At 50.9% G+C, this 15,928-nt stretch overlaps 2 protein-coding genes across 3 annotated transcripts; both read left to right on the forward strand.

Annotated features, from left to right (window-relative positions):
- The first annotated feature begins 481 nt into the window (after positions 1 to 481).
- On the forward strand, positions 482 to 5,764 carry LOC117436961 (zinc finger and BTB domain-containing protein 8A-like). Of its 2 annotated transcripts, none has more exons than XM_034069140.1 (4): positions 482 to 739; positions 1,550 to 2,517; positions 3,457 to 3,629; positions 3,936 to 5,764. In XM_034069140.1, exons 2-4 carry the CDS (start codon positions 1,578 to 1,580, stop codon positions 4,266 to 4,268), a joined length of 1,446 nt encoding a protein of 481 aa, XP_033925031.1. In that variant the 5' UTR covers positions 482 to 739; positions 1,550 to 1,577; the 3' UTR covers positions 4,269 to 5,764. The 2 variants fall into 2 exon arrangements, with proteins under 2 accessions (XP_033925031.1, XP_033925032.1); XM_034069141.1 differs by having other exon boundaries at positions 3,460 to 3,629.
- A 4,067-nt stretch (positions 5,765 to 9,831) lies between these two features.
- On the forward strand, positions 9,832 to 13,733 carry LOC117436960 (zinc finger and BTB domain-containing protein 8A-like). Its single transcript, XM_034069138.1, has 3 exons — positions 9,832 to 10,803; positions 12,002 to 12,171; positions 13,374 to 13,733. The coding sequence occupies exons 1-3, from the start codon at positions 9,849 to 9,851 to the stop codon at positions 13,695 to 13,697; spliced, it is 1,449 nt and encodes a 482-aa protein (XP_033925029.1). The 5' UTR covers positions 9,832 to 9,848; the 3' UTR covers positions 13,698 to 13,733.
- The last annotated feature ends 2,195 nt before the right edge of the window (positions 13,734 to 15,928 follow it).

A 15,928-nucleotide genomic window follows, 5' to 3' on the forward strand; every position in this document is an offset into this window, starting at 1 on the left:
CTGGCAGGACGCTTGTAGCAGGGGAAAGAGTGTTTAGATGTCTTTTGCTACAGTGGGGAAAGGAACAATTGTTTCAAGACAGAATGACTTGAGTTATGGAAAAGAAGGCTGAAAAGGACACAAAAGATAAGGGAGGCAGAATGGCTCCCATGGGAAAACAAGTATTTGTGAGAAATAACTTAAGAGTGTCAAGAGCACCAAAAAGAGAAGATCTTGGGGGTAAGAAGAGGAAGGAGAAAGAAACCAAACTTCGACTGCGGGAAGGTGAGAGGCTCAGTGCTGGGTTTGCTCAGATCACAGACACGCACATGGAGGAGCCAATGCCGCATCTCGTGTGGAGGAAGCTGAGAAAGGCTTTGGGTGACCGAGGCTCCTGCTGCCCGTGGGGTGTGAGCAGGGCTCGCCTGGGGCACCGCCTGCCTCCGGGGCGCCGAGTGGGTGCGGGGCGGGCGGAGGCAGCCCCGGCTGCGGGCGGGCGGGCGGAGGCAGCGCTGGGCTGCGCCTGCAATCGGTGCGTTGCCCCTTTAACTGTGTCCCCGGCCCTCGGGCGGCTCTGTCCAACGCCCACGTCAGCAAATACCTTTTGTTTCTCTCCCGGTCGGGCTCTCGGGGCTGCGGGAGCGGCGCCTCTCCTGCAGCAGCGCCAGCCCCGCCGGGGGCCGGGATCCCGCACCCACCGCCCGCTCCGTCGGATCAGCGCCCGCAGCACCCGCCCGGGGAGCGGCGGCTCCGCACGCCGGTAAGGCCGCGCCGGGCGGTGCGATCGGGGGGCGGAATCGACGGCGGAGCGAGCCCCGGTGCGAGGGCGGCTCCGGGCTCGGCTCGCTCCGGTTCCCGTGCGCTGCGCGCTCCGGGCGCGGCTCCCCCGCGGAGCCCATCGCGGTTTGCGCTGCGCCTTGTCCTCGGCGGGCGCCATTTGCAGCCCCGGGCGCGGTAACAAAGGGGTGCGCGGGAGGGGCGGCGGGAGGGGCGGCGGGAGGGGCGGCTCCGGTCCCGGCGGAGCTCCGGGGATCCCTCTGGAGCCGCATCCGGGGCTCCGGTCCCGCGGGCGGCTCCGCGCCCGGCGCAGCCCTGCCCGGCGGACCGCAGCGCAGCGCTCCCTGCCCGCAGCAGCGGCGGCGCCGGGCGGCCGAGGGCTGAGCGGCCAATGACGGCTGAGTGACGGCGGCCTCCGCCAATGCCGGCCGAGCCCGGGCCGGGAGGGCTGCGCCCGTCGGGCGCCGCTCCGGGGCCCGGTTCTGGTCCGGTTGGTAGCCATGCGGTCCCGCTCCGGGGCAGCTGCAGCGCTCATCACCTTCCATATAGCGTGTGCGGCCTCGGAGCCCAGCGGGCGGCACCTCCGGCCCTGCGGCCTCGGAAGGAGGCGGTGTGGGTGCTGCACACGCGGCCCTGCCGCACTCGGCTGCTCCATCGCGGTTCTCTCCAGGGACCGCCCGTCTGTGCATGCTGTGATTCATATAAATCAGATTCCTCATAATCAGACCTGACACCGGTGTGTGAGTTGCAAACGCTGAAGCCGAGAGACTTGATGGTTTTCTTTATTTTTCAGAGCAACGCTTCGTTTCAGCTGCTCTGGAATGGAGATTTCTTCTCACCAGTTTCACCTCTTGCAGCAACTGAATGAGCAGCGCAGGCAGGATTTGTTCTGCGACTGCAATATCCTGGTGGAGGGGAAGGTCTTCAAAGCACATCGCAATGTGCTCTTTGCCAGCAGCGGCTACTTCAAGATGCTGCTCTCTCAGAGCTCAAAGGAGACCAGCCAGTCAACAACAGCCACATTCCAGGCGTTTTCTCCCGACACATTCACAGTCATCCTGGACTTTGTGTATTCAGGGAAGCTGTCTCTGACAGGTCAGAACGTGATCGAGGTCATGTCTGCTGCCAGCTACCTGCAGATGACCGACGTTATCAGCGTGTGTAAAACCTTCATCAAGTCCTCCCTGGACATCAGTGAGAAGGAGAAGGATCGTTACTTCAGTCTATCAGATAAAGATGGCAGTTCCAATGGTGTGGACCGGTCCTGCTTGTACGGCTCAGGCTGGAGGGCAGAGGGCAGCCCCCCACAATCCCACTTGAGTCCAGAGCAAGGGACGTGTATGATGGGTGGGAATGCATGGAGTGGTTTCAGCTACTACCCAACCCCTCCGAGGAACACCTCCCAGCAGCTGTCCAAGCACGAGCAGCGGCAGGACCCCGGGAAGAAGCCCCGACACCCGGGGCCACAGCCGCCCTCGGACATCCTGCACTATAAGCCCAGTAAGCTGGAGGAGAGGGCAGCTGAGCCCAGCGGACACAGTGCTCCGGCCGAGGAGCAAGTTCAGATTGAAGCAGAGCCTGAGTCTCCTCATGTGGGCTACCAGTACGGGCAGGGCTCTGATGTGATGCCGAGGAGCTTGGCTGTGCCGCAGCCGGAGCACGAATCACCCCGTTCCTCCAGTAAAGTCAAGGCTTCGAAGGCAGAGGAGCAGTACACGAACATGCCCACCATCCTGGGAGTCATGGGCAACTGGGCTGAAGGTGAGTGACCCTAAATGCTGCAGGGGCACGGTCACCCCTCAGCATAGGTTCTATCTGCAAGTAAATGTGCTTTACTGAGTGCACAGGATCCACAAAGCCAGCTGGTTGTCCCAGAATCTAAGTTTGGAAAGTTTAAGTACTAATTTTGACATTTTGAAGTCCCCCCTCAGGCATTGGAACTGCTCTGAGGTCTCCACACAGTTTCTCCTCTCCAGGCTGAACAGCCCCAATGTTCTCAGCCTGGCTCCATACAGGAGCTGCTCCAGCCCCTGAGCATCCTCGTGGCCTCCTCTGGACTTGTTCCAACAGTTCCATGTCCTTATGCTGAGGACACCAGAACTGCACACAATGCTCCAGGTGAGGTCTGACGAGAGCAGAGCAGAGGGGCAGGATCACCTCCTTTGACCTGCTGGTCACACTCCTTTGGATGCAGCCCAGGATACAGTTGGTTTCTGGGCTGTGAGCACACACTGCAGCTGCTCATGTTCAGTTTCTCATTGACCAACACCCCCAAGTCCTTCTCCTTGGGCTGCTCTGAATCTCTTCTCTGCCCAACCTGCAGCTGTGCCTGGGATTGCTCCGACCCAGGTGTAAGACCTTGCACTTGGTATGGTTAAACTCCATGAGGTTGGCATCAGCACACCTCACAAGCGTGTCTAGGTCCCTCTGTATGGCATTCCTTCCCTCCAGCATTGTCATAGAATCAGACTGGCTTGGGTTAGAAAGGACCTTAAAGCTCATCCAGTTCCAGCCCCTTCTGTGGGCCTCCCACTAGACCATGTTGCCCAAGGCTCTGTCCAGCCTGGTCATGAACACTTATTTAAGTTTAGACCCATTCCCCCTTGCCCTATCGCTGCAGTCCCTGATGGGGAGTCCCTCTCCAGCATCCTTGTAGCCCCTTCAGATCTAAATCTCTCTTTTCCAATCCCCTGTTCCCAGCAGATGAACTGCCCAGGATGAGGTTCAAGTGCCCGTTCTGCACTCACGTGGTGAAGAGGAAAGCTGACCTGAAGCGGCACCTGCGGTGCCACACGGGGGAGCGGCCGTACCCCTGCGAGGCCTGCGGGAAGAGGTTCAGCCGCCTGGATCACCTCAGCAGCCACTTCCGAACGGTACGTACCGAACAGCAGCGTGTGCTTAACGTGTCATTAGCCACAGTATGGATGGGTCTGGGTGATCTGGTTACTCCTGTAAAGAGGTAGGAGGGAGTTTGGGTTTGCAGAAGTCAGTTTGAGGCATATTTTGTGTGAAAGTGGATGAATTCGTTAACTGATGCTCACAAAGGTGCAGAGCTGAAGGAGGCAGTTACTGCCTCTCAAAACGCTGCCATTTCACACTACTCCAACCCTACTTTTGTCATCTGAAGCCCCACTTCTTTGTGGATACGTTATCAAATCCATTCCTTTCCATTTCCCCAGATCCATCAGGCTTGCAAGCCCATCTGCAGGAAGTGTAAGCGCCACGTGACGGAGCTGACGGGACAAGTGGTCCAAGAGGGGACAAGGCGTTACAGACTCTGTAACGAGTGCTTGGCTGAAGCTGGCATAGACAGTATCCGCATTGACTTGGAGGCGGAAGCACCCCTGGAATTCCCACCAGATGGAGAGAAGGATTCCAGGTGGCACTATGGGGAAGATAACAGATCGGATGTGGAGATCGTGGAGGATGGCTCAACCGACTTGGTTATTCAGCAAGTTGATGACAGTGAGGAAGAAGCAGACGAAAAGGAAGTAAAACCAAACATTAGGTAGCTGCAAGACAAGAACTAGGAATTCCCTGTCAGAGGGAGAAGGCACTGTCTTGACAATACAGCCTCCACCAGCCTGTTGTTAACCATATGGAGACAGTGGTTCCTCCTGAGCAGGTCCAGACTTGCATGTATCTGCGAACATGCTGTTGCATCTGTCCTGAGTTCTGTGATCAAAAGACCCATATTTGCTTCACCAGAGATGATCCATCCTTAAATCCTTACAAATGGATGAAGAAGAGAACTGAAGTACTACATGGATAACTGTACAGGAGACAATGGGTCACTTCTCAAACCCTCTTTCAAGACAGTGAGGTCTAAATACTTCACAAAGTCACACACCACGAGATTGCCCATTCTTTAAACTAGCAGCGATGTGGGGTTTCAATGTAACATCATCTGGTGATGCCATGAGTATAAATACCCTGACACCAGAATACAAAGACAACCTCTCTTCAGTGTTCAGAAATGACGATGATCTTCCATGAAGTCTTCAGATTATGATAAGGATAAAAAGGCAGCTAATTGACAAAAAGCATATCAAAATGTTCTAGCACATTTGTCTGGAAACACACTTTCTTGTAACCTTTCTTAGAGTCTGGAGATTCTTTAGCAGATGGTTCGTTCAAGACCTATTTACATACAAGAGAATAAACACATGAATGTTAGTCCTAGTCAGCACATCAGAGAGCAAGTGGTCACAGATGAGGATCATTACTTGATGCCAGTAGATGTTCTGTTCATTCTGGAAATTGGGAACTCAGACTGGGCTCTCTTTTAATAAGGACCAGTAAAATACTGTCTGGTTTTTAAACACCTCTCAGAAGTGCCAGACTGCCATGGCTGGTAACCCTGTGCTTGCTGATGGCAGTGTCAGCCTCTCCATGCCGCCGTGAAGGAAACAGTCCTTCAAGGTTACTTTAGTTGGTGTTTTCCCTTTGTCCCCTCTTTTATTTGCCAGTCCTGGTGGCAGAGCAATTTGTACAGTATATACCATAACACCAGACATGGAACCGAGGAGACCCATCTGAAACCATTGACAGCTCTTGTTTGTATTGACCTGTGCTCAGGTTAAACTGGTGAGTTTTAAGATGGAATCATTATCAGTTTCTATATCCCCAGTGTCATTCACTCACCAGGAGAATATACTTTAACCTTTCCCAGTCTGTACCATATGCCAATGAGAATGAGATGTACCAGGAGCTCTAGACATGATATTTGTGTCATTTCACCTACAATTAGACTCCAAGAAATGACTAAAGGTGAAGAAAGTTTACGTCTATAATGAAACCAGCCACTTGGGTTTGGTACTTGGGGAGTTTACGGTATAAATGGGAGAGGAGCAGAACAATGCTCCTGGGTGCTGCTACTCTGTGTTTGCTTGGGCAGACCCGAGCATGAGCACAGCCTTCATCCTGCAACCATTGAACTCATGCCTATAGGCTTAGAAAACTTTAATTCTTTTCCTTTATACAAGTTTGTAAGCATGTTTGGCTGAAAACTGGGGTTGATTACAGACAATCCCATATATACACTATATAATCTCTTTGCCAGGGACTGCTCAAAAGTCACTAGTTTATTTGTGTAAAAACTGTATGGCTTTATCACTATCATCCTTAGCAGAGAGCAGCATTTCCATGCCAAGCTGCAGATGGCAGCTTGTGGGTCTCGCACAGCAGATCGAGTGTGGCCTGCTAAGTTCAGTGGAAGCGTTGAGCACTCTTCCCTTGGAGAAGCATCTGCTTCATCTGCTCCATGGAGATGAGATAGGGTATTTTGAGTGTTCCTACAGGAATTATCTGTTGGCTTAGATTTGGGATGAGGGTAAAGTGTGGGGGCTTGGAAATCTTTCTGGTGACCCATATGGAAGCATCTTTTCCACAGAAGGCTTACAGTTGTTTTGATTCTCTGTTCCACATGGGTCAGGAGTCCATAGAGTGGACTGGATGGGACACCAGCAGGGTGATTCCTTGGAGCTAATTACTCCCCAAATACATATTAATAAATGGCTGAGAAACATTCCTGAGCAACCTCAACTAAATCAAATATAGAGCAAAGAAATATATGAGCGAATGTGGAATGACTTTTAGCAAATTTCAAGAGAGAATGCTTGCTGATACCAAGTTTAATAGATCTTTCCATTTCCCTTTACATGAAACACAATAAACTGAAGGTATCTGTACCTGCTGTCCCACGGGGGGGGGGCTGGGATTAGTCTCTGTGTGTGTTTGGGGATGGATTAAGGGGAGGGGAAAAGAAAGTGCTGCTGTAGGTGTGAAATCTGAGCTGCCAGCTATAAAGATGAGGCTGCTCCTGAACAGTGGGAGCATTCATAGGAGCAAAGGGATTTTGAGATCAATACTCGAGCTAATTGGGTACCATAAATCTAAGGATACTGAGGACCAAATGCTTCAGAAAATGATGTGAAGTGGCTATTAAGTGGGCAGATGGAACAATCTATCCATATGAAGGCATTTCCTTCTGAAATACAGGCAGATTAATCTGGCAAATAAGGGGGTTACAGCTCTGATACGTTATTTGCATTCTCAGCAGCATAACTAGATGGCTGTAGTAATGTTTAAAGTATCTTGCTAAGCTGTAGCTCCAGACTGCCATTCCCACAGGTCAGCTGTGGCTTGTGTTTTAAAGAGGTTACCAGTTTTACATTTGTTGCCTTCATTTCAGTTGTTGGTCCCTTATTTTTGTATTGCAAGACAAGATAAATGTTAAGTGCCTTCTGTTCTTGATGTCCTTCATTGTACATAGCCAGTCATATATTTTACTTGTCTTTCTCTTACATGAAAGTAAATCCTCTCTGTTTTCTGCTCATCTCACATCTGCTGACTGTCTCCATCGTGTTCCCGTGAGGATCATACACTACTCCTTTTCAAAGAGGAAAGTAAAGCTCTTCCAGAGCTGTTCCCACAGGGCTAATTTCCCTGGCAATAACTGATTTGAATGTGTGGCTTTTAGACCTTTGTCAGGTCTGAGGTAGGACCCCTGGTTTTATCTTTAAATGCTAGAGAAGGGTGGACAGAACTGCACTGGTTTCTGGTACTGGATGATCACTCAGAGTGTTTCTGTTCTGCTCTGCAGAGCCAAATAACACTGGGGAGGTTTAAGTTGTAGTGCAGTGCTGGGGCAGCAGCATCCACAACTTGGCTTGACAAAGCCATGGCTGATGGGATCTTGGCGCTGGCCTTTCTCCTCTGGAAGGTGGGATAGAGACACCCAGAGCTCCCCCACGGCCACAGGTCTGATCCCTCTCCAGTTGCTTTTGCTTATGTTTTCCTTGTACTTCTTTCATCTTCCTGTTGCTTTGAATGCTCTTGAATACCACTTTGTAATGCATGTTTTGATTCCTCGCTGGTTTTCAATACATCATTCTCCTGAAATTTGCTTTTCCATTCCCTGTTTCATCTAACATCGCAGGGATATCTGCTTCACATGACATTCCTTTTGGATACCTTGACTCCTTGTGCAATTCTGGTGTCTTTGTCCTTTTCTCCCCTCTCTCTGTCCTTTGTCACTACCAGGTGGCCTCTTGGGGACAAGGCATAGCTGTGGACTTGGCAGTGCTGCAGTTCATTGTTGGACTTGATGATCTTAAAGGTCTTTTCCAACCTAGACAATTCCATGATTCTTTTTGCTTGGCTTGTGTTTATTGCTGTGTTCATAAAACCACAGTCCAGAGTGAAGACACAGATTTATGGTCCTCTGGTTAGTGTCTCACCTTCAGCTATCTTACTTCCTGACAACTATCTTGCCATCCTTTTAAAAGCTGAATTCAAAACCTTTTCTCTTTCCCCTTTTTCAGGTATTCTACCTGCCACATAAACCTCTGGCTGTGGGGTGATGGTGTAATTCAATAAGCTACTAAGAAAAGCTGATAATACTGTTTAGTTACATCTTTTATATGTTGTTTAACTTAAAAGTACTCCCACACTGGAGTTAGTGTAACCTTTTGTCATGTCAGACTCCTGAAGCATGAGTCTCATTTAGTGCATCAAGATCTTTAAACACAGTAGCAACACAGAACAAATAACTTTGTAAGGAAAAACTTAGGGAGGAGCAACAGGAACAAGATTTCTGTATCTTGGCTTTGCTGTTGTAGTGAATGAACCCTTAGCGAGGTTCTCTGCTGCACTCCGACCTGGCACTTTTTATTGTGCAAGTGGGAAATGTGCTTTCCGTGTTCTGAGCAGGCATTGAGGAGAGGACTGAGCTGCAGAGGTTCCTTCTCAAAGTCATTCAGAGATCTCGAGGAGCACAATGTGCTCCATCTTTTAACAGGCACAAGATGCAAAGTGTCTTGTTGTCTAACGAGCATTCTGATTTGATTTTCCACACAGAAGAAACAGAAAGGACAAACTGTCACTGCACTCCCATTTGCAGTACTTTGCTTTAGGATTAGCTCAACTGCTTGAATACAGAACTTCCCGTTATAAACCTGCTCCTTTACTGAATCATGTACCATATCCAACACAAGGACAGAGGTTTCCCATTCAGGTCGTACCTTCCTTCCCCATACACAGATATCTGGACTGGGCTTTCCCAGCATTGTCTGCGGGAGGCAACGGTTTCCCGGGCGCCGGGTGGGTGCGGGGCGGGCGGAGGCAGCCCCGGCTGCGGGCGGGCGGGCGGAGGCAGCGCTGGGCTGCGCCTGCAATCGGTGCGTTGCCCCTTTAACTGTGTCCCCGGCCCTCGGGCGGCTCTGTCCAACGCCCACGTCAGCAAATACCTTTTGTTTCTCTCCCGGTCGGGCTCTCGGGGCTGCGGGAGCGGCGCCTCTCCTGCAGCAGCGCCAGCCCCGCCGGGGGCCGGGATCCCGCACCCACCGCCCGCTCCGTCGGATCAGCGGCACCCGGTGAGTGCCCGTTGTGCCGTGCACCGCCCGGTGGGAGCGGGCTGAGGGCGGCGGGGAGCGAGCCCCGGTGCGAGGGCGGCTCCGGGCTCGGCTCGCTCCGGTTCCCGTGCGCTGCGCGCTCCGGGCGCGGCTCCCCCGCGGAGCCCATCGCGGTTTGCGCTGCGCGTTGTCCTCGGCGGGCGCCATTTGCAGCCCCGGGCACGGTAACAAAGGGGTGCGCGGGAGGGGCGGCGGGAGGGGCGGCTCCGGTCCCGGCGTAGCTCCGGGGATCCCTTTGGAGCCGCATCCGGGGCTCCGGTCCCGCGGGCGGCTCCGCGCCCGGCGCAGCCCTGCCCGGCGGAGCGCAGCGCAGCGCTCCCTGCCCGCAGCAGCGGCGGCGCCGGGCGGCCGAGGGCTGAGCGGCCAATGACGGCTGAGTGACGGCGGCCTCCGCCAATGCCGGCCGAGCCCGGGCCGGGAGGGCTGCGCCCGTCGGGCGCCGCTGCCGCCGCCGCCGCGATGCGCTGGGGCAGAGGCTGCGCCCGCAGCGCCCAGTGCCGGCCCCGGGGCTCCGGTAGGCGCCCGGCTGCTGAGGCGGCTTTTACCGGTAACACGTACGATATCCACGTTTTTAAACATAGACCCATTTCTTTAATAACAGTACTGAGCGCAGCAGGTCTAGCTTGTCACGGGTCCCCTTGTTTTTCCTCTAGGACAAGGCTTTAGCTCCCTGCGGGCATGGAGATTTCTTCCCATCAGTTTCACCTCCTGGAGCAGCTCAACGAACAGCGGAAGCAGGACTTGTTCTGTGACTGCGATATCCTGGTGGAGGGGAAGGTCTTCAAAGCACATCGCAATGTGCTCTTTGCCAGCAGCGGCTATTTCAAGATGCTGCTGTCTCAGAGCTCAAAGGAGACGAGCCAGCCGACTGTAGCCACATTTGAGGTCTTCTCCCCAGAGACGTTTATGGTCATCCTGGACTTTGTGTACTCAGGCATATTGGCATTAACTGGTCAGAACGTGATCGAGGTCATGTCTGCTGCCAGCTATCTGCAGATGACTGATATCCTGAATGTGTGTAAGACATTCATTAAGTCATCCCTAGACATTAATGAGAAGGAGAAGGATCGGTACCTCGGCCTTTCAGCCAAAAGCACAAACAGTGACCCTGCCCATCCCACCCTCTATCGCTCCAGGAGGAAAGCAAAGAGCAGCCCCCGGCGCTCCTACTCCCCCCCGGATGAAAAGGCTGCTGGGACAAATGAGAACTCGTGGAGCAGCTACAGCAGCTGCCTGTCCTCACAGGTGATCCTGCAGCAGACAGAAACACAGCTCTCCAAGGGGGGCAGGAAGCCAGGCTCGGCCAGGAGACGCCGCAAGCACCTCGGCCTGGCCCAGAGCCGTGACTTTGCGCAGTGTAAACCCATCAAGGCCGAGAGGGCCGGTGGCACCGGCAGCGCCTCGGACACCAGCCACATCTCTCGTGTGAGAGAGGAGGCTGAATGTGATGCTGAGAATGATGGTGACCGTGATTATGGGTGTCAGGATGGATCGGACACGGTGCCGAAGAGGTGGTCTGTTGCTCATCTTGAACAAGAACTGTCCAGGACGCCTGAGTTTGCGGAGTTTAAGGCAGATGAACTATATACCTCAATGCCCAAGATTTTAGGAGTGATGAGTACTTGGAATGAAGGTAAAAATACAGTTTTGCAAAGTTTGTCTTTACTTGGAAGAATTCAAATCTTTGGAAGAGAATTTGTATGGCTGCATGAAAACCCAAACCATGCCTAGACTCACAGATTGTTTTATCTCCTCGATTGTAGCACCGGAGGCTTTAGAGCCAGAGCAGAGCATGAGAATTGCAACCAGAGAGTCTGACCCAGGTGTTCCATGAAATGAGAGCAATGTGTGGCACATTATCTGAACACACATGGTGGTTAATGAAGCTTCATAAGCTGTAGCTGACCTGGGGACCTGAATTTCTCCCGTGAGATCCCCAGTGCCTGGCAGAGATGGAGGCATTCACCCTAAACACAGCCCCAGGCTGTCAGAGCAGCAGGTCCTGTTCTTGACAGGATGCTGCATTCCCTCACAGACCAAAGCAGCTCACATTTCACAACCATTTGGCCATGCTACATAAAGCACCTGACTGACAGCATATGCCCAAATTAGATGTACCTGTAATTCATTACAATTGTGTAGTTTTAAGACTCTGTGCATCCTACTATATTGATTAGAGGTTAGAATGTTCAAGCTGTGAATGGTTAGCTGATGGGACAGTCAGATATGATTACTGTAGGTAATAGCTGTGTAGTTATGATCATGTGTATCTCTAAAGAATACCTGACTAAGGAAACCCTCTGAAATAGCCATTTAACAAGCTCTGTAAGAAATACTGGGGGATGATATTTGGGGGTGTTTCCTATTTAGTGACAAACCAAAGGGAAAATTAATGAGAGAATCATAGAATTATTTGGGTTGGACCTTAAAGCTCCTCCAGTTCCAACCCCTGCCACGGGCAGGGACCCCTTGCACTGGAGCAGCTGCTCCAAGCCCCTGTGTCCAACCTGGCCTTGAGCACTGCCAGGGATGGGGCAGCCACAGCTTCTCTGGGCACCCTGTGCCAGCGCCTCAGCACCCTCACAGGGAACAGCTTCTGCCTAAGAGCTCAGCTCAGTCTCCTCTCTGGCAGGTTAAAGCCATTCTGCTTGTCCTGTCCCTGCAGGCCCTTGTCCAAAGCCCCTCTTCAGCTTTCTTACAGCTTTCTTTAGGCACTGGAAGCTACTCTAAGGTCTCCCTGGAGTCTTCTCCAGGCTGAACATGAATCACTTATTTAAACTGAAAAGCAACCAAATTACTACACAGAATGACTCCGTGTTTCTCTGTCCCAGGTGACCTACCTCGGATGCGCTTCAAGTGCCCGTTCTGCACGCACACGGTGAAGCGCCGTGCGGACCTGAAGCGGCACCTTCGGTGTCACACGGGGGAGCGTCCGTATCCTTGTGATGTGTGTGGGAAAAGGTTCACCCGACTGGAGCATTTACGGAACCACTTCCAAACGGTACGGCACCTCTGTGGGAATCTGGCCTGGAAAACACACAAGGTTTCATTGCTACCGGCTGCTCAGCCATAGAATCATAGAATCATAGACTAGTTAAAATTGGAAAGGACCTTAAGATCATCCAGTTCCAACCCCCTGCCATGGGCAGGGACACCTCACACTAAACCAGGTCACCCAGGACTCTGTCCAACCTGGGCTTGAACACTGCCAGGGATGGAGCATTCACAACCTCCCTGGGCAACCCATTCCAGTGCCTCAGCACCCTCACAGGAAAGAGTTTCTTCCTTAGATCCAATCTAAACCTCCCCTGTTTCAGTTTTAACCCGTTACTCCTTGTCCTGTCACTACAGTCCCTAATGAAGAGTCCATCCCCAGCATCCTTGTAGCCCCTTCAGACACTGGAAGCTGCTCTGAGGTCTCCATGCAGCTTCTCTTCTCCAGGCTGAACAGCCCCAATGTTCTCATCCTGGCTCCATACAGGAGCTGCTCCAGCCCCTGAGCATCCTCGTGGCCTCCTCTGGACTTGTTCCAACAGTTCCATGTCCTTATGTTGAGGGCACCAGAACTGCACACAATGCTCCAGGTGAGGTCTGACGAGAGCAGAGTAGAGGGGCAGGATCACCTCCTTCACCTGCTGGTCACACTGCTGTTGATGCAGCCCAGGACACGGTTGGTTTCTGGGCTGTGAGCACACACTGCAGCTCCTCATGTTCATTTTCTCATTGACCAACACCCCCAAGTCCTTCTCCTTGGGCTGCTCTGAATCTCTTCTCTGCCCAACCTGCAGCTGTGCCTGGGATTGCTCCGACCCAGATGTAGGACCTTGCCCTTGGTATCGTTAAACTGTGTTAGGTTGGCATCAGCCCACCTCACAAGCGTGTCCAGGTCCCTCTGGATGGCATTCCTTCCCTCCAGCGGATCAACAGAACCACACAGCTTGGTGTCATCGGCAAACTTGCTGAGGGCACACTCAATCCCACTGTCCATGGCACCGACAAAGATGTTGAACAAGAAAGTTTCCAGACCTAATCCCAGGAAAACTGCAGCTCAACTTTAATGATTTGGTGTTTAAATTGGCAAATTCCATTTTCAATTTAATTAAAAAAAAATAACCTATTGGATGCATTTTCTAAAAATCACATTAAAAAAATAAACTTTTTTTTAGCTAATTGCTGACATTTTCCCATTTTCCATCTCTTTAGATACATCAAGCTGGCAAACTGATCTGCAGGAAGTGCAAGCGTCAGGTAACTGAGCTGACAGGGTGCGTGGTTCAGCAGGGAACAAGGCGCTACAGACTGTGCCACAAGTGTCTGGCAGAGGCCAGTTTTGACAGCATTCCCAAGGATTTAGATGCAGGACATTCCCCTGTCTCCTCCGGGAACAAACGTCCCAAGTGGGCTCTGGAGGAGGAACAGAAATCGGATGCAGGGACAATGGAGGAACCATATAATCTGGTTGTTCGCCATGTTAATGATGATGGTCCAGGGGAGGAAGATGAAAAGGTGAAACCAAATCTGAGGTAGATCTGTTTGTTCCTGTTGTAGTCAAGATTAAATTACTTGTGTCCTACCAACTAATGCTGGGTTATTGCTTCCATTGATGCGCGGATAGACTCCACAACTAGTTAAAGTTGTAAAGTAGGTATGCTTTTATTCAGCGCTGAGGTGCATGGGGATAGCTCCTCCAAAGCATGCACCCCTCAGGGTTGTTGTCCCTTTACACTTATTCTCTTAAGGTATACATAGACATGAGGTTGCTCAATCCGCCTATACATATTTATTATCTATCCCCGCTTCGTATTATAATGAGCCGGAAGGTCCTTTGCACTTGCGCAGTGCCCCTTCTGATCATGGGCAGGGGTCTCAGGATGAAGTAAATGAGTCTTCCTCCTGTGGGCAGGGGTCTTCAAGATGAAGTAAATGAGTCTTCCTCTTCTTAACCTTTTCACCTTTTAATCTTCAGACATGGACTTAGGGTTAGTTGGCGCCCAGTCTGCTTCTCCTGCCACTTATCAGTAGGAACAAACATCTGTGTTTTTGTCATGGTCTTAAGGCTTGATCGCCCAGTCTGCTTCTCCCTGGCTTATCAGCAGGACATTTCATCTGCTTTTGTCAGCAGAACTAGCATCTGCTTCTTCCCCTCCAGCAGTAATCAATGCCTTGGCAAGGTGGCAATGGCAGATACTTAGGACAGACAATACTTTTGTTTAAGCAAAGGAATTCCTTTAACTCCCTTGTACAATTTCTCTGTATTACCCCCCTGTACATTGGTTACCCGTGTATCAGTCCCCCCTTTTTCTATAAAGTGAGTAAATTCTTTTACTCTATTATTTAGGACAGACCTATCCATGTTCCTTCTATTGATTTAAAATTATACCTGGAGAAGGCCTTGGTTAAGTATATCTCTGAACCATCCAGTAACTCCTCATCCAATCCACTTCCAACAATTTTAAGCTTTTGCATACTCTCCTGCAGTTTTCCCAGCTTAGCATGGATTGGTTCAGAATGGTCAGATTACGTTCATGCAGCACATACCTTTGAAATCCTCAAAACCTTTTCTACAAGACACCCACTGTATCTTGCAGGACTCAAACCACCAGATGCCTGCTGCCTAAAAACCAAAACTTTTTCTACAAGACACCCACTGTGTCTTGCAGGACCCTAACTGCAAGATGCCCACTGCCTCCTGTGATTGTAAACCATAGGACGCCCGCTGCCTCTTGTTTTACACCTAAAACCTTTTGTACAAGACACCCACTGTGTCTTGCAGGACCCTAACCACAAGATGCCCACTGCCTCCTGTGATTTTAAACCATAGGACGCCCGCTGCCTCTTGTTTTACACCTTTACCCAAACCACAAGATGCCCACTGCCCCCTGTGTCTGTAAACCACAGGATGCCTGTTGCCTCTTGTGGGTGTACACCAAACTGACACTAGCAGTCGGGTATACACCTAATTAGGCCAAGCTTCATGTAGTATGTGCAGCACTTGTACTGCCCTTATCTCATTCAGGTAGTAAGTGATACCTGGATTTATATTCTGAATACAATTGCAACATTGTGTTAACACTCATGGATCACTCTATCTTTCACAAATTTGTCTGTTATTACCGCTCGATGTGACTTTCCAGGGAGCTTTTGGAGCCTTTTTGAATCCAGACGCTTTGTTCTCTAATTTTGATAGTAGTGAAAGTTGTGAGTAATACTTGGAACGGCCCCTTCCACCTTGGTTCGAGATCTTCTTCCTCTGTGGGTCTGAAAGATTTAATCTCCAGATTGTATATTATGTACTGGACTCTCCAGTCCTCTTCTTCGAGTTCCAGCCACATGGTTTCTTCTCCCACTTGGAGAGGCACTCCCTGTTGGACCCCATATGGTCTTCCATATAAAATTTTACATGGTCTAGCCTTTTCTTTCGACCGAGGTTTAGTTCAAAGCCTTAATAGAGCCAGTGGTAAGGCTTGGTACCAATATTAATTTATTTCCTGACATATTTTACCAGTCTGATGTTTTGATCAGATGAATCATCTTTTCTACTTGCCCACTGACCTGGGGCCTGTATGGTACATGTAGTTGCCAATCAGCTTCTAATTTTTGCTAGTTTCTTGTAACTATTTTGCTCTAAAGTGCGAGCCTCGGTCGGAAGAAATTGCCTCTGGTACTCCAAAACAAGGTATATCATACAACGATGTTCCAATTACTTGTCTTACATTATTTATTCTACAAGGGAATGCTTCTGACCACCCTGAAAAAGT

This window comes from Melopsittacus undulatus, chromosome 14 (assembly GCF_012275295.1).
Source record: "Melopsittacus undulatus isolate bMelUnd1 chromosome 14, bMelUnd1.mat.Z, whole genome shotgun sequence".
NCBI classification, from domain to species: domain Eukaryota; kingdom Metazoa; phylum Chordata; class Aves; order Psittaciformes; family Psittaculidae; genus Melopsittacus; species Melopsittacus undulatus.